The sequence below is a fragment of the Scyliorhinus torazame genome, chromosome 12 (assembly GCF_047496885.1).
Source record: "Scyliorhinus torazame isolate Kashiwa2021f chromosome 12, sScyTor2.1, whole genome shotgun sequence".
Lineage (NCBI taxonomy): Eukaryota > Metazoa > Chordata > Chondrichthyes > Carcharhiniformes > Scyliorhinidae > Scyliorhinus > Scyliorhinus torazame.
Window position 1 is genome coordinate 224,263,912 of NC_092718.1, and position 23,363 is coordinate 224,287,274.

The 23,363-nt window shown below is 50.4% G+C and overlaps 2 protein-coding genes across 3 annotated transcripts in view; one reads left to right on the forward strand and one right to left on the reverse strand.

The window, feature by feature from the left end:
- LOC140387138 (unconventional myosin-Ic-like) overlaps nucleotides 1–15,265 on the forward strand; it is a 101,870-nt gene extending 86,605 nt beyond the window's left edge. Inside the window, exons 30-31 of the mRNA XM_072470149.1 lie at nucleotides 5,057–5,156; nucleotides 9,003–15,265. Coding sequence (XP_072326250.1) covers nucleotides 5,057–5,156; nucleotides 9,003–9,029 — 127 coding nt within the window. The 3' untranslated portion in view covers nucleotides 9,030–15,265. The remainder of the gene's footprint in view (nucleotides 1–5,056; nucleotides 5,157–9,002) is intronic.
- Nucleotides 15,266–17,462: 2,197 nt separating this feature from the next.
- serpinf1 (serpin peptidase inhibitor, clade F (alpha-2 antiplasmin, pigment epithelium derived factor), member 1) overlaps nucleotides 17,463–23,363 on the reverse strand; it is a 110,095-nt gene continuing 104,194 nt past the window's right edge. Inside the window, exon 8 of one of the 2 annotated variants that reach the window (XM_072470009.1) lies at nucleotides 17,463–19,305. In XM_072470009.1, the coding sequence (XP_072326110.1) occupies nucleotides 19,034–19,305 (272 nt within the window). In that variant the 3' untranslated portion in view covers nucleotides 17,463–19,033. The remainder of the gene's footprint in view (nucleotides 19,306–23,363) is intronic. The other variant, XM_072470010.1, reaches the window with a different exon arrangement.

Genomic DNA, 23,363 nt, shown 5'->3' on the forward strand with positions numbered 1-23,363 from the left:
CCTCATCTCTGTTTTAAAGGATCGTCCCTTTAGTCTGAGATGGTGTCCTCTGGTTCTAGTTTTTCCTACAAGTGGAAACATCCTCTCCATGTCTACTCTATCCAGGCCTCGCAGTATCCTGTAAGTTTCAATAAGATTCCACCCCTCATCCTTCTGAACTCCAATGAGTACAGACCCAGAGTTTGTATCCCTCTCGCAACTTGTCTTTCCACCTATTTTTGTGTCATCTGCAAATTTGGCGATCAGAAATTTGCTTCCTTCCTCCAAGTCATTAATATATATATTGTAAACAGTTACAGTCCCAGCACTGACCCCTGTGGAACCCTGAAAGATAACCCCTTATCCCCATTCGCGGGTTCCTGTCCATTAGCCAATTCTCAATCTATGCCGATGTACTGCCACCAACTCTATGGGCTCTTATCCCATGACTTATCCTTGTGTGGGATACCTTGTCTTCTGGAAGTTCAAATACAACTCATCTACTGGTTCCCCTCTATCCACTCTGGAGACTTCCTCCTGAAGCCATGCTTCATTAGATTGTGATTTTAACAAACATGATGCTATTATTTCCGTACTAATTGATTCCAGCATTTTTCCAACAATAATTGTTAGCCTGATTGGCAGTTCTCCAGTCCTCCGGTACTTCTCCAGGATCCAAGGATTTGGGGAAAATTACAACTAATGCATCCACTAACTCTGTAGCTACTTCTTTCAGGATCATAGGATGCAGCCACCAGGGCCAGGGGACTTATCTGCCTAACTACTTCCCTAGTGATGGGGATGGTATTTAATTCCTCCCCTATATTCTTGAGAATAATGGGATGTTCAAAGTATCTTCCACCATAAAGACTGATGCAAAATAACTCTCTAGCTCTTCTGCCATTTCCTTGTTCCCCATAATTATCTCCCCAGATTCCTCCTCTAAGAGGCCTACGTCCACTTTGACCTCTCCCTTTTTATATGGTTAAAGAAGCTCATGTCAGTTTTTATATTCCTTGCTAGTTTACCTTCATAGTTTATTTTCTCTCTCTTTATTATCAATTTAATCCTCCTTTGCTGAATTTTGAATTCATCCCAATGTTCAGGGCTATCTCTGACATTTGCCGCCTTATTTGCTTTTTCTTTCAACTTAATGCTCTCCTTAACTGCCTTGGTTAGCCATTTCTTCGTTTCTCAATATGAATTCCCCGGTTTGAGACTATAAGGGTCCTACGTTTGTCTTCAATCTTTTTCTCTTCATGTACCTATTGAAACTTGTACAGTCAGTTGTTATGTTCCCCACAAGCTTAATCTCATCCTCTATTTTCCCTATTTTAATCAATCCCTTAGTCCTCCTTTGCTGAATTCTAAACTGCTCCCAATCCTCACGTTTATTTGTTATGGAAAATTTAAATGCCTCTTCCTTGGATCTAATAGTATCTCTAATTTGTCTTGTAAACCATGGTTTGGCCACCTTTACATTTTTTGCGCCAGACAGGAATGAACAATTAGTTGCAGTTCACCCATGCACTTTTTGAATGTTTGCCATTGCCTATCCACTGTCATCCCTTTCAGTAATGTTCCCAACCATCACCGTTAACTTGTGCCTCAAACTGTCAGAGTTTCCTTTATTAAAATTCAGGATCCTAGTCTCAGAAACAACTATTTCACACTCTGGCTTGATGCAATATTCTACCATATTATGGTCGCTCATCCCCAAGGAGTCTGGCACAACTAGACTGCCAATTATTCCATTCTCATTACACAGTACCCAGTCTAGGATGGCCTGTTCTCTAGTTGGCTCCTCAATGTATTGATCCATAAAACAATCCCGTGTACACTCCAGGAATTCCTCCTCTACGGTATTGTGACTAATTTGATTTGCCCAATCTATATTAAAATCACCCACAATTGCAGATGTTCCTTCATCAGATGCATCTCTAATTTCCTGTTTAATGCCATTCCCAACATCACCAGTGCGGTTTGGGGGGGTTTATATACGGCCACCCCACTGACGTTTTTGCCCCTTAATGTTTCTCTGTTCCCCCCATACAGATTCCACATTGTCAGAGCTAAATCCTTCCTCACTTTTGTGTTAATTTCCTCTTTAACCAGCACTGCCCCTCCACCACCACCTTCTTTTTGTCTGTCCTTCCTAAATACTGAATACCCTGGGACATTCAGTTCCCATCCCTGGTCACCCTGCAGCCATGTCTCTGTAATCCCGATTGGATCATACCCATTTACGCCTATCTGCGGGATTAGTTCATCCGTGTTATTACAAATGCTCCGTGCGTTAAGGCACAAAGCCCTTAAGTTTGTCTTTTTAACATTAGTTGTCCTGATCCCATTTTTCTTTCCTGTGGCCCAGTTTAATTCAGGCCCTTGGTTTCTCTGCCTATCACTTTTCTTATTGCCCTTCCTGACTTTTGTTTTTGTCCTTGTTTTCCCCTCCTCCAACTCCTTGCGTTGGCTCCCAACCCCCCTGCCATATTAGTTTAAACCCTCCCCAATCACTCTAGCAAATACTCTCCCTAGGACATCAGTCCCAGTCCTGCCCCGATGTACCCTGTCCAGTTTGTATTGGTCCCACCTCCCCCAACTCCTGTCCCGATGCCCCAGGAATCTGAAACTTTCCCGCTCATACTATGCCTTCAGTCACCTATTGATCCGATAAATCCTGTTATTTGTACTCTTAACTAGCACGTGGTACTGACAGTAATCCTGAGATCACTACCATTGAGGTCCTATTTTTCAACTTCCTAAATTTTCTATATTCTGCTTTTAGGACCTCATCCCTTTTTTTTAACCCATGTCGTTCGTACTGATGTGGACCACAACCACTGGCTGTTCATCCTCCCCCTCCAGAATGTCTTGCAGCAGTCCCTTGGCCCGAGCACCAGGGAGAGAACAAACCTTCCTGGAGTCTCGTTTGGAGCCACAGAAATTCCTCTTCCCTTTACAATCGAATCCCCGATATCTATTGCATTCCCACACTTTTGACTCCTCCCCTCTGCAGCAGAACCAACCGTAGGGCATCGAATTTGGCTGCTGCTGTTTTCCCCTCAGAGGCATTTCCCCTCAACAGTATCCAAAGAGGGTATCTCTGTTTGGCAGGTGAATGGCCACAGGGGATCCCTGCGCTGCCTGCCTAGTCCTCTCGCTCTGCCTGGTGGTCACTGTTACAACACGGTCAGTTCCAGCCCCACTTGACCCGGAGTCACAACAAAAGTGAAATTAACTATTAATTCTTAGAAAATTTCCAAAGTCTTTGGTCCTTGGCTGCCCAATAATTACAGTCACCAGGTTTGTAAATTGAAACAATTATTTTTTATTAATAACAGTAAATATAATTAAATAGGCAATAAGTACAACTGGTTAACTATTATCTAATCCCTAATCCCTTCCCACTCTTACACTCCACACCCTCTATACATACATCAGACAGACAAACACTGAGGGGGAAAGTAGGTGTAAAAAAAGAATAATAAGAAAAGTAAAAGGATGGAAGTCTCTGTCTCTGGTGGACGTTTCCCACTTGGAGTCTTTCAGTCTGGGCCGTCGGTTGGTTGGTTTTTGTTTTCAGTCTGTAATGGTTTTCGTTGTAGATTCATCAGCATCTCAAAACTTCCCCGTGCTCTCAGAAACCACAGGAAAGAAGCATTGTGAGAGAAATAGAGAGAGCAACTCACAGCTTCTCCTCTCATCGTCCAGGAACTTCTCTCTGGGTTTTCAGACCACCCCCCCCCCCCCCCCCCCCCCACACACACACACACAACCACTGTCTGTCGCCAGGCAGGATACTGTCCTTGGCCAATCCATAGGCTACCAGCCAACCAATCAAAATGATTCCCTCTGATCTCTCAGGTGCCAGAAAGTCTTGAGTTCTTCTGTTAAAAAACTAAATCTTCAGAGCACGGTGGACTATTTTTGAGTTCCTCACTTCCTCTGCTCGGCTTAAAAATTTATGTCTCCATTAAATATCCATGGACCAAAAATGATGACAACAAAGTAAAGGAAATGGGAAATAAGGGAATAAACAGGAAAGAAGCTTGCATCACCCATTCCCTTCCTGCCTTTGGAGTCTGAGCCTGTGGTGTGACCACCTCTCTATACGGGCGATCCACGATACTCTCCACCTCGTTGAGGGTCCACGGTGTCCTCAGCTGTGGCACCAGCTCCAAAAACTGGGCTTCCAGGAGCTGCAGCTGGAGACAATTTTTGCACACATGCCAGCCTCAATAACTGGAAATGCTCCTGGATTCCTACATAGAGCAGCAGGAGCACCCAATGGCTTTGAGCTCTCCTATCATGACTTACACCTTTAAATTTAACATTTTGGAAGATTCTTCAAATCAAATAATATCAGTTACTCTCCAGCCCTTCTTTCCAAGTTCGTTGTTACTACAGAATATAGCCCTTATAAACTATAAACCACAAAATATGGACATTATGAACTAAAAGCAATAAAATTAGGAAATACTTACCCAACCATACCCACCCTATTGGCTGCTACTGTGTCAGCTCAGGAGCCCCAAACTGCAAGCTAGCACTTTTAACTTGTCACTGTATGCTTGCGCTGTTTTCAATCTCCCGACTGTCTCTCCTCTCGCACTGTTTTCAATCTCCTGACTGCGTCGGGATGGGGTGAACTCTGAGACCCTGTGCTATGTTCTGGAATCTCTGCCGTGATCACTGAGACCCTGCGCCAGGTTCTGGAATCTCTGCCGTGATCACTGAGACTCTGCGCCAGGTTCTGGAATCTCTGCCGCGATCACTGAGACCCTGCGCCAGGTTCTGGAATCTCTGCCGCGATCACTGAGACTCTGCGCCAGGTTCTGGAATCTCTGCCGCGATCACTGAGACCCTGCGCCAGGTTCTGGAATCTCTGCCGTGATCACTGAGACCCTGCGCCAGGTTCTGGAATCTCTGCCGTGATCACTGAGACCCTGCGCCAGGTTCTGGAATCTATGCCGTGATCACTGAGACCCTGCGCCAGGTTCTGGAATCTCTGCCGTGATCACTGAGACTCTGCACCATGTTTTGCCGCTGATGTGTTTCCATTTTCCTTTTCCAGCATCAAGTTCAGGATCAAACAAGGAAAAGATGGAATAATTGATTTTACATCAGGATCAGAACTGATTATTTCCAAAGCAAAAAGTGGTCACTTGTCTGTGGTAAGATTCACTTCACAACGTAATGTACATTCCAAGCCAGTTGATGAAGGTCTCCATGTTTAATGTTGCTCCAACATCCTGTAAATTCTACCACAGATTAGCTGTTCAACAACAAGTTCGGGTGGCACAGTGGTTAGCACTGCTGTATCACAGCTCCAGGGTCCCAGGTTCGATTCCCGGCTTGGGTCACTGTCTGTGCGGAGTCTGCACGTTCTCCCCGTGTGTGCGTGGGTTTCCTCCGGGTGCTCCGGTTTCCTCCCACAGTCCAAAGATGTGCAGGTTAGGTGGATTGGCCATGATACATTGCCCTTAGTGTCCAAAAAAAGGTTAGTTGGGGTTACTGGGTTACGGGGATAGGGTGGGAGTGTGGGCTTAAGTAGGGTGCTATTTCCAAAGGTCGGTGCAGACTCGATGGGCTGAATGGCCTCCTTCGGCACTTTAAATTCTATGAATTCTAACCGCATTCTGCATTCATGTAGTGCCTATAACATCGTGTAACGTCCCTGCTTCACAGGCAGGTGTCAAGCAATACCCAGGACTGAGCCACAAGAGGAAAATTAGGGTAACTGGTCAAGTTGTCGGGTAATTGCGACCACAGACTCACTTTGATGAGGGATTATCATGTAATAGTCAAATCACCCAAAAATCTGTCAGCTTTGACTAACTTTTGTGAAAATTTACATCTTAAAAACCAAACACCCAGTTGGAGGTTTATTGTTGAAAAGGTTTTAAAGAGCATCATGAGAAGGAGGGAGAGACAAGAGGGTCACAATTCCAGAGCGAAGGCCCCAGGGGACTGAAAGCACGGTTGCCAATGTTAGAATGATTACATTTGGAGATTGTCAAGAGTTAGAATTGGGGGAGTGAAGATATCTCCGAGGGTTGAGGTTGCAGGGGTGGGGGCGGGGGCGTGAGGCATTGGACAGATTGCAAAGAAGTCTGAGAATTTTAATGGTGGACAGGAAGTCAACGCAAAGCAATCACCAGAGGGGGTGGTGGGTAAATGAGATTTGGTGTGAGTTATATATAGATCATAGAATTTACAGTGCAGAAGGAGGCCATTCGGCCCATCGAGTCTGCACCGGCCCGTGGAAAGAGCACCCTACCCAAGGTCCACACCTCTACCCCATCCCCCTAACCGAGCAACCCCACCCAACACTAACGGCAATCTTGGACACTAAGGGCAATTTATCATGGCCAATCCACCTAACCTGCACATCTTTGGACTGTGGGAGGAAACCGGAGCACCCGGAGGAAACCCACGCACACACGGGGAGGATGTGCAGACTCCGCACAGACAGTGACCCAAGCCGGAATCAAACCTGGGACCCTGGAGCTGTGAAGCAATTGTGCTAACCACCATGCTACCGTGCTGCCCCGAAGTGAGTTAGGACATGAATCCGTCCAAAGCGCTCCTGTCCAAATTTGCAGTGGCTAGAAAATGGGGATCAGGGGTTATGGGGAGAAGGCAGGAGAATGGGGATGAGAAAATATCAGCCATGATTGAATGGCGGAGCAGACTCGATGGGCCGAGTGGCCTAATTCTGCTCCTATGTCTTATGGTCTTATGGGAGGCCAGTCAGCAATGCATTAGAATAGTCAGGCCTGAAGATAACTGAAGCGTAGATGAGGGTGGCAGATGAGTTTAGGCTGGGTATAGGAGGCCCATTGTCATGTTGGTGGATGGTGGTTTAATGATGGTCCAGATATGGGGCTGGTGCTCCACTCCAAATCACACTCCAAATTCACAGCTTCAAACAGTGGCCAGGGAGAAGGATGGAGTGAGTGGCTCAGTGAAAATATAAGTGAAAAACTGCTTTGAAACCCAACCATGAGGCTTGAGAAGGTAATATCTTTATTTTTGTAAAGGTATTGCTAATCTGTAAATACTCTGCATTTTAAAAGCAGAATCTATCTGGAGTCTGTAAAAAAGAAAGCTTTAAGAATGTGTGATTATCACTTCTTGGTGGGCACAGCTGTAACTGAGTGTCACACACCTGGACAATCCTCCTCCTTCAACCCTGAATTAATTGATGTGGGGCTATCAATGGTCCTATTGCCCCTGGAATTTGGGGGTGCTGAATCAGTCAAGGTGACCCACACCTGGGCTTCAGGCTGTGTGTAAATGAACAAAGAACAAAGAAATGTACAGCACAGGAACAGGCCCTTCGGCCCTCCAAGCCCGTGCTGACCATACTGCCCGACTAAACTACAATCTTCTACACTTCCTGGGTCCGTATCCCTCTATTCCCATCCTATTCATGTATTTATCAAGATGCCCCTTAAATGTCACTATCGTCCCTGCTTCCACCACCTCCTCCGGTAGTGAGTTCCAGGCACCCACTACCCTCTGTGGAAAAAACTTGCCTCATACATTTCCTCTAAACCTTGCCCCTCGCATCTTAAACCTATGCCCCCTAGTAATTGACCCCTCTACCCTGGGGAAAAGCCTCTGACTATCCACTCTGTCTATGCCCCTCATAATTTTGTAGACCTCTATCAGGTCGCCCCTCAACCTCTGTCGTTCCAGTGAGAACAAACCGAGTTTATTCAATCGCTCCTCATAGCTAATGCCCTCCATACCAGGCAACATTCTGGTAAATCTCTTCTGCACCCTCTCTAAAGCCTCCACATCCTTCTGGTAGTGTGGCGACCAGAATTGAACACTATACTCCAAGTGTGGCCTAATTAAGTTTCTATACAGCTGCAACATGACTTGCCAATTCTTATACTCAATGCCCCGGCCAATGAAGGCAAGCATGCCATATGTCTTCTTGACTCCCTTCTCCACCTGTGTTGCCCCTTTCAGTGACCTGTGGACCTGTACTCCTAGATCTCACTGACTAATGGCAGGTGAAAACAAAGCAGACCAGAAACCTGACATGTCCCCCCTCCCCCCCCACAAGATTCATCCTTCAGACACTTGCTGATGGCACCAATTGCAGCAAGAATGAGGATAGGAGACGACAGCTGGATTATGGAATGGGAGGGCTGGTGGCAGATGCAGTCCAAGGTGGGTGGGTGTGAGGTGACACATTTTGAAAGGGTGAAGGGAATGGAACAATCTCACTGAATAAAAGGACATGGAAGCGTTGAGGATGATCAGAGACACTTGGCGAGCAAGCAGAGAATTCCCTGAAAGTGTCGATGGAGGTTGATGAGGTCATTAGAAAGGTGCCAATTATAAAGGGCATCCATCCAAAACATTGGTTAGACCAGTTTGAGCACCGTTATAGAAAGAACATTACAGAAGCAGAAATGGTCAATGTCGATTCACCAGGGTGATGACATAGATGAGAAACTAGTCATGAGTAGAGATTTGAGATATGATCACTATTTTCACTGGAGCAGAGAAGACTAAGAGGAGATTCCATAGAGGTTTTAAAATTTTGATGAGTTTTGATAGTGAAGAGGGAAAATCAATTTGGGTCCTTGTTAGGGAATCAGTGACAGATGCCACTGAGCGACAGAGGAGAGAACAGAACTTTAGTGGCTGAGGAATACTCTGCTACAGGAAGGGGGTGAAAGAGAGGGTGCTGTATCTTTTAGGAGAAACTGGCGAAACATTTCAAATGGAGGAAAGTACAGGAATATTGGGGGAGGAGTCAGATTAGTTTTGGATTCTCCGAACAATCAACACGTATGCGACAGGCTAAGTGAGATTCTGCATTGTAATATGCTCTTAAAGGAAAGTTGTGTGGGTGATTTAATATTTCAGGGTGATGTTTGACAGCGCTGTTGCATTCTAGGGGCCAGGAAAACCAGCCATCTTTGGGGGGGCGCAGTTGTGGATCCTTGAACAAAAGTCCCCAACTGACATTGAACTCTTCTGTTATTTCCACCCAGGTGGCTCCACGCCTCAACTCCAGATGATGCGGAGTGAGATCGAGTGACAGCCCATTGTACAGATGGATGGTTTGAAGATGTTTACCAATAACTGGCGGCAACCCAAAAAGAGAGTTTGTACACTTATTGGTGAGGCATTCGAGTAATCCGCCTTAGCCCCAACCCTCTAATTTTCTTTATACTCTTTCCCTTGACTGCCAAAGCCTGTGCTTCCAAACCAGGAACAGAGATTCCAGGTTATACTTTAATCACACAAAAAACTAAAGAAATTTTTTATTAAAAATGGCTGTCATTATCAATGACTCATTAAATTTAATCACATTACTGCCTCCGTGCTTGTGTGATATTTAAAGCAATATAATATACATATATATATACGTACATATATATATATATATATATATATATATACACATAATCCACAAAAAATCAAGTGGTTCTGAACAGAAGCTCGATGACACCATGAAAGAGAGACGGCCGATCTGGGGTGGGGAAATTCTTCAGGGTCGTGTCACTGAAGAAATGAACCAGGTGATGATTTTTTAAATATACAAGTCCGTTCTCTGGCGAAGTTTCTCTGATGAGTTCCTCGATGAGCGATTCAGGCTATGAAGAGTTGATTTTCTTTTGCCTCCCCTATAATTGCTAGTAACACCTGTCGTACCATTGAACTACTGGGCGATTCCCCTCTGTTGCCGCTGGAGTCTGCAGATGATAGGAGGGGTTTGGCAAAGCCAGGCCCACTCTTAGTGAAACAATTGAGCGAGTAGAGAGAGAGGTGCGTTGCTTGTTGATCACTGTCGCTGTTTTATTTGTCGCTTACTTGATTGTTTCGACACCTCAAATGTGCAGTTTAGGCCCGGCAGCGTGTATTCAACAATAAATTCAACAAATGAAGGACAACATAAGTCAACAGGATCCAGATCAACTCAGGTTTAGCTTGGTGCCTGCAGCACTTTGGTGGCAATAGTATTCCAACATTCACCCACAATCTGCCCAGTAAAACCTCAGCAAAGGGCCTGCAGAGTTGTACAGATCATGGTCACGTCCATCATTTCATCTTGAAAGTAGATAAGGATCCATCTCAAAAACAGGAAATGGATCTTCTGTAAGTGGGATCTCGCTCACCATCCTATCCATGAATAGTCCAGTATCCAGTGCCCGCTCACCATCCTATCCATGAATAGTCCAGTATCCAGTGCCCGCTCACCATCCTATCCATGAATAGTCCAGTATCCAGTGCCCACTCACCACCCTATCCATGAATAGTCCAGTATTCAGTGCCCACTCACCACCCTATCCATGAATAGTCCAGTATTCAGTGCCCACTCACCATCCTATCCGTGAATAGTCCAGTATCCAGTGCCAGCTCACCATCCTATCCATGAATAGTCCAGTATTCAGTGCCCGCTGGCCATCCTATCCATGAATAATCCAGTATTCAGTGCCCACTCACCACCCTATCCATGAATAGTCCAGTATCCACTGCCCGCTCACCATCCTATCCATGAATAGTCCAGTATCCAGTGCCCGCTCACCATCCTATCCATGAATAGTCCAGTATCCAGTGCCAGCTCACCATCCTAGCCATGAATAGTCCAGTATCCAGTGCCCACTCACCACCCTATCCATGAATAGTCCAGTATCCAGTGCCCGCTGGCCATCCTATCCATGAATAGTCCAGTATCCAGTGCCCACTCACCACCCTATCCATGAATAGTCCAGTATCCAGTGCCCGCTCACCATCCTATCCATGAATAGTCCAGTATTCAGTGCCCACTCACCACCCTATCCATGAATAGTCCAGTATCCAGTGCCCACTCACCATCCTATCCATGAATAGTCCAGTGTCCAGTGCCCACTCACCACCCTATCCATGAATAATCCAGTATCCAGTGCCCACTCACCATCCTATCCATGAATTATCCAGTGCCCGCTCACCATCCTATCCATGTGAATAGTCCAGTATCCAGTGCCCGCTCACCATCCTATCCATGAATTATCCAGTGCCCGCTCACCATCCTATCCATGTGAATAGTCCAGTATCCAGTGCCCGCTCACCATCCTATCCATGAATAGTCCAGTATTCAGTGCCTGCTGGCCATCCTATCCATGAATAGTCCAGTATCCAGTGCCCACTCACCATCCTATCCATGAATAGTCCAGTATTCAGTGCCCGCTGGTCATCCTATCCATGAATAATCCAGTATCCAGTGCCCACTGGCCATCCTATCCATGAATAGTCCAGTATCCAGTGCCTGCTGGCCATCCTATCCATGAATAGTCCAGTGTCCAGTGCCCGCTCACCATTCTATCCATGAATAGTCCAGTGTCCAGTGCCCACTGGCCACCCTATCCATGAATAGTCCAGTATTCAGTGCCCTCTCACCATCCTATCCATGAATAATCCAGTATCCAGTGCCCGCTCACCATCCTATCCATGAATAGTCCAGTATCCAGTGCCCACTGGCCATCCTATCCATGAATAGTCCAGTATTCAGTGCCCGCTCACCATCCTATCCATGAATAGTCTAGTATCCAGTGCCCACTCACCATCCTATCCATGAATAGTCCAGTGTCCAGTGCTCACTCACCATCCTATCCATGAATAGTCCAGTATTCAGTGCCCACTGGCCACCCTATCCATGAATAGTCCAGTATTCAGTGCCCGCTCACCATCCTATCCATGAATAGTCCAGTATCCAGTGCCCGCTCACCATCCTATCCATCAATAGTCCAGTATCCAGTGCCCACTCACCATCCTATCCATGAATAATCCAGTGTCCAGTGCCCGCTGGCCATCCTATCCATGAATAGTCCAGTATTCAGTGCCCGCTCACCATCCTATCCATGAATAATCCAGTGCCCGCTGGCCACCCTATCCATAAATAGTCGTGTCCAGTGCCCACTCACCACCCTATCCATGAATAGTCCAGTATCCAGTGCCCACTCACCATCCTATCCATGAATAGTCCAGTATCCAGTGCCCGCTGGCCATCCTATCCATGAATAGTCCAGTATCCAGTGCCCGCTCACCATCCTATCCATGAATAGTCCAGTATCCAGTGCCCTCTCACCATCCTCTCCATGAATAATCCAGTATCCAGTGCCCGCTCACCATCCTATCCATGAATAGTCCAGTATCCAGTGCCCGCTGGCCATCCTATCCATGATTAGTCCAGTATCCAGTGCCCGCTCACCACCCTATCCATGAATAGTCCAGTATCCACTGCCCGCTCACCATCCTATCCATGAATAGTCCAGTATCCAGTGCCCGCTCACCATCCTATCCATGAATAGTCCAGTATCCACTGCCCGCTCACCATCCTATCCATGAATAGTCCAGTATCCAGTGCCCGCTCACCATCCTATCCATGAATAGTCCAGTATCCAGTGCCCGCTCACCATCCTATCCATGAATAGTCCAGTATCCAGTGCCCTCTCACCATCCTCTCCATGAATAGTCCAGTATCCAGTGCCCGCTCACCACCCTATCCATGAATAGTCCAGTATCCAGTGCCCACTCACCACCCTATCCATGAATAGTCCAGTATTCAGTGCCCTCTCACCATCCTATCCATGAATAGTCCAGTATTCAGTGCCCCCTCGCCACCCTATCCATGAATAGTCCAGTATCCAGTGCCTGCTGGCCATTCTATCCATGAATAGTCCAGTGTCCAGTGCCCACTCACCATCCTATCCATGAATAGTCCAGTATCCAGTGCCCGCTGGCCATCCTATCCATGAATAGTCCAGTGTCCAGTGCCCGCTCACCATCCTATCCATGAATAGTCCAGTATCCAGTGCCCGCTCACCATCCTATCCATGAATAGTCCAGTATCCAGTGCCCGCTCACCATCCTATCCATGAATAGTCCAGTATCCAGTGCCCGCTCACCATCCTATCCATGAATAGTCCAGTATCCAGTGCCCGCTCACCATCCTATCCATGAATAGTCCAGTATCCAGTGCCCGCTCACCATCCTATCCATGAATAGTCCAGTATCCAGTGCCCAATCACCATCCTATCCATGAATAGTCCAGTATTCAGTGCCCACTCACCACCCTATCCATGAATAATCCAGTATCCAGTGCCCGCTCACCACCCTATCCATGAATAGTCCAGTTTCCAGTGCCCGCTGGCTATCCATGAATAGTCCAGTATCCAGTGCCCGCTCACCACCCCATCCATGAATAATCCAGTATTCAGTGCTAGCTCACCATCCTATCCATGAATAGTCCAGTATTCAGTGCCCGCTCACCACCCTATCCATGAATAATCCAGTGCCCGCTCACCACCCTAACCATGAATAGTCCAGTATCCAGTGCCCACTCACCATCCTATCCATGAATAGTCCAGTATTCAGTGCCTGCTGGCCATCCTATCCATGAATAGTCCAGTATCCAGTGCCCACTCACCATCCTATCCATGAATAGTCCAGTATCCAGTGCCCACTGGCCATCCAACCATGAATAGTCCAGTATTCAGTGCCCGCTCACCATCCTATCCATGAATAGTCCAGTATCCAGTGCCCACTCACCATCCTATCCATGAATAGTCCAGTATCCAGTGCCCACTCACCATCCTATCCATGAATAGTCCAGTATCCAGTGCCCACTGGCCATCCAACCATGAATAGTCCAGTATTCAGTGCCCACTCACCATCCTATCCATGAATAGTCCAGTATCCAGTGCCCGCTGGGCATCCTATCCATGAATAGTCCAGTATCCAGTGCCCACTCACCACCCTATCCATGAATAGTCCAGTATCCAGTGCCCACTGGCCATCCAACCATGAATAGTCCAGTATCCAGTGCCCACTCACCACCCTATCCATGAATAGTCCAGTATCCAGTGCCCACTGGCCATCCAACCACGAATAATCCAGTATCCAGTGCCCACTGGCCATCCTATCCATGAATAGTCCAGTATCCAGTGCCCGCTGGGCATCCTATCCATGAATAGTCCAGTATCCAGTGCCCACTGGCCATCCAACCATGAATAGTCCAGTATTCAGTGCCCGCTGGGCATCCTATCCATGAATAGTCCAGTATCCAGTGCCCGCTGGGCATCCTATCCATGAATAGTCCAGTATCCAGTGCCCACTCACCATCCTATCCATGAATAATCCAGTATCCAGTGCCCACTGGCCATCCTATCCATGAATAGTCCAGTATCCAGTGCCCACTGGCCATCCTATCCATGAATAGTCCAGTATCCAGTGCCCACTGGCCATCCTATCCATGAATAGTCCAGTATCCAGTGCCCACTGGCCATCCTATCCATGAATAGTCCAGTATCCAGTGCCCACTCACCATCCTATCCATGAATAGTCCAGTATCCAGTGCCCACTGGCCACCCTATCCATGAATAGTCCAGTATCCAGTGCCTGCTGGGCATCCTATCCATGAATAGTCCAGTATTCAGTGCTCACTCACCATCCTATCCATGAATAGTCCAGTATCCAGTGCCCACTGGCCATCCTATCCATGAATAGTCCAGTATCCAGTGCTCACTCACCATCCTATCCATGAATAGTCCAGTATCCAGTGCTCACTCACCATCCTATCCATGAATAATCCAGTATCCAGTGCCCACTGGCCACCCTATCCATGAATAGTCCAGTATCCAGTGCTCACTCACCACCCTATCCATGAATAGTCCAGTATCCAGTGCCCACTGGCCACCCTATCCATGAATAGTCCAGTATTCAGTGCCCGATCACCATCCTATCCCTTGTTCAAAGCTCTATTGATTTGGAGGAATCATTAAAATTTGAACAACAGGCTGGTGAGAGAGGCTACTCAGTAAGAGGCAGATATATCGAGCAATTCTGCTCAATCTGTAGTAAATTAAGGCAACATGCTTTCAGCGATCCCACCTTCCCTGTGAGGTACAAAAGAAGTGCCAATATAACTAACTAGTGAAACATGACGTTGGGGGGGGGGGGGGGGGGGGGGGGGGGGGGGATGCCGCGGTGGCAGTTTGGAGATTTGTTTAGCTACACAAACTGGCCGCCATAGCTCCCGGCACTCCACTTGTGGCTCTGAGCTAACTGCAGCCTTCAACATCCACCCGACTCCAGACACACAACTCATAGCACCAGAGACCGGAGCAGAAATCTGCCCTTCAACCCATTGTCGAACAAGCTGAGAATTTCAAAAGAGAAATGCTTCAAAAGTTAATGAAAAGATTGTAATAACCTTTGTATAGATGGCTATTATGTGAAACCATCTCATTTTCAATAAAAAATCACCCAATTCTTTCTGTCTTCATTTTCTTTGCCACGTGTTGTTAATGCGGGGAGCAGGTGGACACGGTACTCCCACTTTCCGCTTCTCATGTTCACTTGCTCCTTCTCCCCCCTTCCCTCTCCCTCCCCCATCCCTCTCAGTCCCACCCCACCCTCTCCACTCTTCCCATTCTCTCCCCTCCTCCCCCAGCCTGATGTACTGTTACAGGTCACATTGACACATCACATCTGAACAGGATCAGTGAAGCCTGGACTGCCGAGGGCTGTGAATTTGCCAGTACTGTCTCTCAGAAGCTGCTGCCCTAACGGCAATGGAGCTACAGCCATGATGGGTCTAGGTGCTTTTATTCAGAAGTCAGATGAAATTATTTAGTTACACTTGGGGCCTATTGGAAAGGAGAAGGCACCAGAAATCTAAATCACAGAACTCAACCAAATAGAAGATTTGCACATCAGTCGTGCATTTCATGATCTCAGGATGACCCAAAGCCGTTTACAACCGCTGAAGTATTTTGAACTGCAGACATCACTGGAATTTATGAAATACAACAACAAATGTATGCAGGGCAAGATCCCACAAAGATCGATGTATCAATGGTCAGATTTAGCAACGTAGGTTGAGGGAAAGATTTTGCCCCAGGACAGGATGCGGATGGGCAGCACGGGAGCATTGTGGATAGCACAATTACTTCACAGCTCCAGGGTCCCAGGTTCGATTCCCGGCTTGGGTCACTGTCTGTGCGGAGTTTGCACATCCTCCCCGTGTCTGCGTGGGTTTCCTCCGGGTGCTCCGGTTTCCTCCCACAGTCCAAAGGTGCAGGTTAGGTGGATTGGCCGTGATAAATTGTCCTTAGTGTCCAAAATTGCCCTTAGTGTTAGGTGGCGTTACTGGGTTATGGGGATAGGGTGGAGGTGTTGACCTTGGGTAGGGTGCTCTTTCCAAGAGCCGACGCAGACTCGATGGGCCGAATGGCCTCCTTCTGCACTAAATTCTGTGAGGATTCCTCTGTTATTCCATAAAATAGCAGCTGGGGATGACAGTGCAGCACTCCCTCAGTACTGACCCTCTGACAGTGCAGCACTCCCTCAGTACTGACCCTCTGACAGTGCAGCACTCCCTCAGTACTGACCCTCTGACAGTGCGGCACTCCCTCAGTACTGACCCTCTGACAGTGCGGCACTCCCTCAGTACTGACCCTCTGACAGTGCAGCACTCCCTCAGTACTGACCCTCTGACAGTGCAGCACTCCCTCGGTACTGACCCTCTGACAGTACGGCACTCCCTCAGTACTGACCCTCTGACAGTGCAGCACTCCCTCGGTACTGACCCTCTGACAGTGCGGCACTCCCTCAGTACTGACTCTCTGACAGTGCGGCACTCCCTCAGTACTGACCCTCTGACAGTGCGGCACTCCCTCAGTACTGACTCTCTGACAGTGCAGCATTCCCTCAGTACTGACCCTCTGACAGTGCAGCATTCCCTCAGTACTGACCCTCTGACAGTGCAGCACTCCCTCAGTACTGACCCTCTGACAGTGCAGCACTCCCTCGGTACTGACCCTCTGACAGTGCGGCACTCCCTCAGTACTGACCCTCTGACAGTGCAGCACTCCCTCGGTACTGACCCTCTGACAGTGCGGCACTCCCTCAGTACTGACCCTCTGACAGTGCGGCACTCCCTCGGTACTGACCCTCTGACAGTGCGGCACTCCCTCAGTACTGACTCTCTGACAGTGCGGCACTCCCTCAGTACTGACCCTCTGACAGTGCGGCACTCCCTCAGTACTGACTCTCTGACAGTGCAGCATTCCCTCAGTACTGACCCTCTGACAGTGCAGCACTCCCTCAGTACTGACCCTCTGACAGTGCAGCATTCCCTCAGTACTGACCCTCTGACAGTGCAGCATTCCCTCAGTACTGACCCTCTGAAAGTGCAGCAATCCCTCTACAATCGATCATCAGAAATCCACCCCCATTCTTCCTGTGCGTTGGTATAGAATACCAGTGGACGCTTTACTCCGTATCTATACTGTGCTGAAAGTGCTTGACAGCTTTGCGAAAAGCAGGGTTTATTTTAATAAGTACATACTGACTGCTTCCTATATAATTGTTGCTATTGGAGTCCTGACGTCCCAGATCCGGAACTGTAAGAAAATGTCCCTGGACCATGTCGACACTACCCATAATCGAGATAAATAAAACAGCAACAGGTTTAGCAAAGTTTTATTTCCTTGTGTTCCAGTCTCAATATTATAGCTGAGACGATACAATCAACTGTGAAATTAAGCCTTTACCAAGACTTCCCGTGAGGCATGTGTATTCTGGAATGAACATGATCATTGAAGGATGAACACTGAATTCCTGGTGGGTTTGGGCTGTGTCAATCCTAGCGGGTTAGTGGGTACACAGTGAGGGCAGTGCCAATCCCAGCATGGGTTAGTGGGTACACAGCGTGGGCTGTGCCAATCCCAGCACGGGTTAGTGGGTACACAGCGTGGGCTGTGCCAATCCCAGCATGGGTTAGTGGGTACACAGCGTGGGCTGTGCCAATCCCAGCACGGGTTAGTGGGTACACAGTGAGGGCAGTGCCAATCCCAGCATGGGTTAGTGGGTACACAGCGTGGGCTGTGCCAATCCCAGCACGGGTTAGTGGGTACACAGTGAGGGCAGTGCCAATCCCAGCACGGGTTAGTGGGTACACAGCGTGGGCTGTGCCAATCCCAGCACGGGTTAGTGGGTACACAGTGAGGGCAGTGCCAATCCCAGCATGGGTTAGTGGGTACACAGCGTGGGCTGTGCCAATCCCAGCACGGGTTAGTGGGTACACAGTGAGGGCAGTGCCAATCCCAGCATGGGTTAGTGGGTACACAGTGTGGGCAGTGCCAATCCTAACATGGGTTAGTGGGTACACAGCGTGGGCTGTGCCAATCCCCTCTCGGTTTAACATGGATCATGGTGAATTGCTGGACATTGTGAATGAAATTTAGTCTTCAAGCTTTTCAATGAAAAGTGTTTTTGATTTTCTGCAAGGACATCAAGCAGAGTCTGAGTTTAACCCTTTTTCTCGCTTTGCCCTGCGTCAAGCTGTGGTGACCAAAATGCGAGATTTAACCCTTTCACTAACCTCAAGAGGGAGCCTTTGAGTAGCAGTAAAAATGCTTTCTGCCCCAGAGACCTCAGCAGACAATCATAAAGTCAGCCTTACAGCCGCCACTCTGCTGCCAACAGGACAGGCTGGTGTAGGAGTCATATTAATTTATTATAATGTTGTCCATTGCTTCGCACCCCAGGCGAGAGATGAAAGGCACAGCGAGAGGAAGAGACTGAGAAAGATGAAAGCATTGTTTTGCGAAAGGTGGTGTTTAAACTGGGAAAGATTGAGCTTGAGGAAGAGATATTAGTCTCAATCTCAACAGAGAGAGGATGAAGGATGAAGGAGAGAGTGATGGAGGAGGGGAAGGTGGAGAGGGAGATACAGAAAGGAGTTAGAGAGATAAGATAGGATAGAAGGGGACAGATTTGGTGAAGGGGGCAGGAAATGGGTGTAACGCTTGGTGCTCACAGAGAGATGAGCCAGAGTGTGGTGAGTTGTGAGCTGATAGAGGGGAGGACAGTTCAGGCTGGGGCAGATGTGAAGGGACAGGTGTTATTGTGGAGGATTGTTTAACGGCTGGGTTAAAGGGTCAAAGCCAATGTTTTCTGGCTGAGGGATTGGGGGAAGTGTCTTCTCTCTACACATGGGTTTTGCTTGTGGATAATTCCAGATTTGTTCCGCTGTCTATTGGTGGAGAGGTTCTCCCAGCAGCCCACGAGGATCCAAGACCCTCCCGATATGCAACAAAGAACCAGACGGGTTGTCGTACAGGACGAGGAGGAAGGGCCGGTTGACCTGGAAATCCATGATGATATGTCCGGGCTGCATGGCTGGAGATGCCTGAACACCTTTCTCTCCCAGCTCCAAGGAAGCGGAGTGCTTGATGCTGGACACCATCAGCGGCACGTTGGAAATTTTATTCAGTTTGGACGGAGTGTAGAGAGGAGTCAGATCTGCTTGAAAACAAAACATTTCTATTTCTCTGTGCAATTTTTTGAAAGTTTTGCGAGAAATTCAGACTGATTTCCACCCTCGCCACCCACACCCCAACTTTACAACAGTGAGGCTGCGAACGCTCAACATTCTGGAAAGCAGAGGGGCCACCCCATCACTGACAAAGCTGCCCCACGCTGAGATAGACCTGCCCCTCCTCACTGACCCTCACTGCCCCTCCTCACTGCCCCTCCTCACTGACCCTCCTCACTGACCCTCACTGACCCTCCTCACTGACCCTCACTGACCCTCCTCACTGACCCGCACTGACCCTCCTCACTGACCCTCACTGACCCTCCTCACTGACCCGCACTGACCCTCCTCACTGACCCTCCTCACTGACCCTCACTGACCCTCCTCACTGACCCTCACTGACCCTCCTCACTGACCCTCCTCACTGACCCTCCTCACTGACCCTCACTGACCCTCCTCACTGACCCTCCTCACTGACCCTCCTCACTGACCCTCCTCACCAACCCTCCTCACTGACCCTCACTGACCCTCACTGACCCTCCTCGCTGCCCCTCGCTGACCCTCACTGACCCTCACTGACCCTCCTCACTGACCCTCCTCACTGACCCGCACTGACCCTCCTCACTGACCCTCCTCACTGACCCTCACTGACCCTCCTCACTGACCCTCACTGACCCTCCTCACTGACCCTCCTCACTGCCCCTCCTCACTGACCCTCACTGACCCTCCTCACTGACCCTCACTGACCCTCCTCACTGACCCTCCTCACTGACCCTCCTCACTGACCCTCCTCACTGACCCTCCTCACTGACCCTCCTCACTGACCCTCCTCACTGACCCTCCTCACCAACCCTCCTCACTGACCCTCACTGACCCTCCTTGCTGCCCCTCACTGACCCTCCTCACTGACCCTCCTCACTGACCCTCCTCACTGACCCTCCTCACTGACCCTCCTCACTGACCCTCCTCACCAACCCTCCTCACCGACCCTCCTCACTGACCCTCCTCGCTGCCCCTCCTCGCTGCCCCTCCTCACTGACCCTCCTCACTGACCCTCCTCACTGACCCTCCTCACTGACCCTCACTGACCCTCCTCACTGACCCTCCTCACTGACCCTCCTCACCAACCCTCCTCACTGACCCGCACTGCCCCTCCTCACTGACCCTCCTCACCAACCCTCCTCACTGACCCGCACTGACCATCCTCGCTGCCCCTCCTCACTGACCCTCCTCGCTGCCCCTCCTCACTGACCCTCCTCACTGACCCTCCTCACTGACCCTCCGCACTGACCCTCACTGACCCTCCTCACTGACCCTCCTCACTGACCCTCCTCACCGACCCTCCTCACCGACCCTCCTCACCGACCCTCCTCACCGACCCTCCTCACCGACCCTCCTCACCGACCCTCCTCACTGACCCTCCTCACTGACCCTCACTGACCCTCCTCACTGACCCTCCTCACTGACCCTCCTCACTGACCCTCCGCACTGACCCTCACTGACCCTCCTCACCGACCCTCCTCACCGACCCTCCTCACCGACCCTCCTCACCGACCCTCCTCACCGACCCTCCTCACCGACCCTCCTCACCGACCCTCCTCACCGACCCTCCTCACCGACCCTCCTCACCGACCCTCCTCACTGACCCTCCTCACTGACCCTCACTGACCCTCCTCACTGACCCGCACTGACCCTCCTCACTGACCCTCCTCACCAACCCTCCTCACTGACCCTCCTCGCTGCCCCTCCTCACTGACCCTCCTCACCGACCCTCCTCACTGACCCTCCTCACTGACCTTCCTCACTAACCCTCCTCACTGACCCTCCTCACTGACCCTCCTCACTGACCCTCCTCGCTGACCCTCCTCGCTGACCCTCCTCGCTGCCCCTCCTCGCTGCCCCTCCTCACTGACCCTCCTCACCGACCCTCCTCACTGACCCTCCTCACTGACCCTCCTCACTGACCCTCACCGACCCTCCTCACCGACCCTCCTCACCGACCCTCCTCACCGACCCTCCTCACCGACCCTCCTCACCGACCCTCCTCACTGACCCTCCTCACTGACCCTCCTCACCGACCCTCCTCACCGACCCTCCTCACCGACCCTCCTCACCGACCCTCCTCACCGACCCTCCTCACCGACCCTCCTCACTGACCCTCCTCACTGACCCTCCTCACTGACCCTCCTCACCGACCCTCCTCACCGACCCTCCTCACTGACCCTCCTCACTGACCCTCCTCACTGACCCTCCTCACTGACCCTCACTGACCCTCACTGACCCTCCTCACTGACCCTCCTCACTGTCCCTCACTGACCCTCCTCACTGACCCTCACTGACCCTCCTCACTGACCCTCACCGACCCTCCTCACCGACCCTCCTCACTGACCCTCACTGACCCTCCTCGCTGACCCTCACTGACCCTCCTCACTGCCCCTCCTCATAGACCCACCTCACTGACTCTCCTCACTGACCCTCACTGAACCTCCTCACTGCCCCTCCTCATCGACCCTCCTCACTGACCCTCCTCACTGACCCTCCTCACTGATCCTCACTGGCCCTCCTCACTGGCCCTCCTCACTGACCCTCCCTACTGACCCTCCCTACTGACCCTCCTCACTGACCCTCCTCACTGACCCTCCTCACTGACCCTCCTCACTGACCCTCCTCACTGACCCTCCTCACTGACCCTCCTCACTGACCCTCCTCACTGCACCTCCTCACTGACCCTCCTCACTGACCCTCCTCACTGACCCTCCTCACTGACCCTCCTCACTGACCCTCCTCACTGACCCTCCTCACTGACCCTCCTCACTGACCCTCCTCACTGACCCTCCTCACTGACCCTCCTCACTGATCCTCCTCACTGACCCTCACTGACCCTCCTCGCTGACCCTCACTGACCCTCCTCACTGCCCCTCCTCATAGACCCACCTCACTGACTCTCCTCACTGACCCTCACTGAACCTCCTCACTGCCCCTCCTCATCGACCCTCCTCACTGACCCTCCTCACTGACCCTCCTCACTGATCCTCACTGGCCCTCCTCACTGGCCCTCCTCACTGACCCTCCCTACTGACCCTCCCTACTGACCCTCCTCACTGACCCTCCTCACTGACCCTCCTCACTGACCCTCCTCACTGACCCTCCTCACTGACCCTCCTCACTGACCCTCCTCACTGACCCTCCTCACTGACCCTCCTCACTGCACCTCCTCACTGACCCTCCTCACTGACCCTCCTCACTGACCCTCCTCACTGACCCTCCTCACTGACCCTCCTCACTGACCCTCCTCACTGACCCTCCTCACTGACCCTCCTCACTGACCCTCCTCACTGACCCTCCTCACTGACCCTCCTCACTGACCCTCCTCACTGACCCTCATCATCGACCCTCATCATCGACCCTCCTCACTGACCCTCACTGACCCTCCTCACTGCCCCTCATCATCGACCCTCCTCACTGACCCTCCTCACTGACCCTCCTCACTGACCCTCCTCACTGACCCTCCTCACTGACCCTCCTCACTGACCCTCCTCACTGACCCTCCTCACTGACCCTCCTCACTGACCCTCCTCACTGACCCTCCTCACTGACCCTCCTCACTGACCCTCCTCACTGACCCTCCTCACTGTCCCTCACTGACCCTCCTCACTGACCCTCACTGACCCTCCTCACTGACCCTCACCGACCCTCCTCACCGACCCTCCTCACTGACCCTCACTGACCCTCCTCACTGACCCTCACTGACCCTCCTCACTGCCCCTCCTCATAGACCCACCTCATAGACCCACCTCACTGACTCTCCTCACTGACCCTCACTGAACCTCCTCACTGCCCCTCCTCATCGACCCTCCTCACTGACCCTCCTCACTGACCCTCCTCACTGATCCTCACTGGCCCTCCTCACTGGCCCTCCTCACTGACCCTCCCTACTGACCCTCCCTACTGACCCTCCTCACTGACCCTCCTCACTGACCCTCCTCACTGACCCTCCTCACTGACCCTCCTCACTGACCCTCCTCACTGACCCTCCTCACTGACCCTC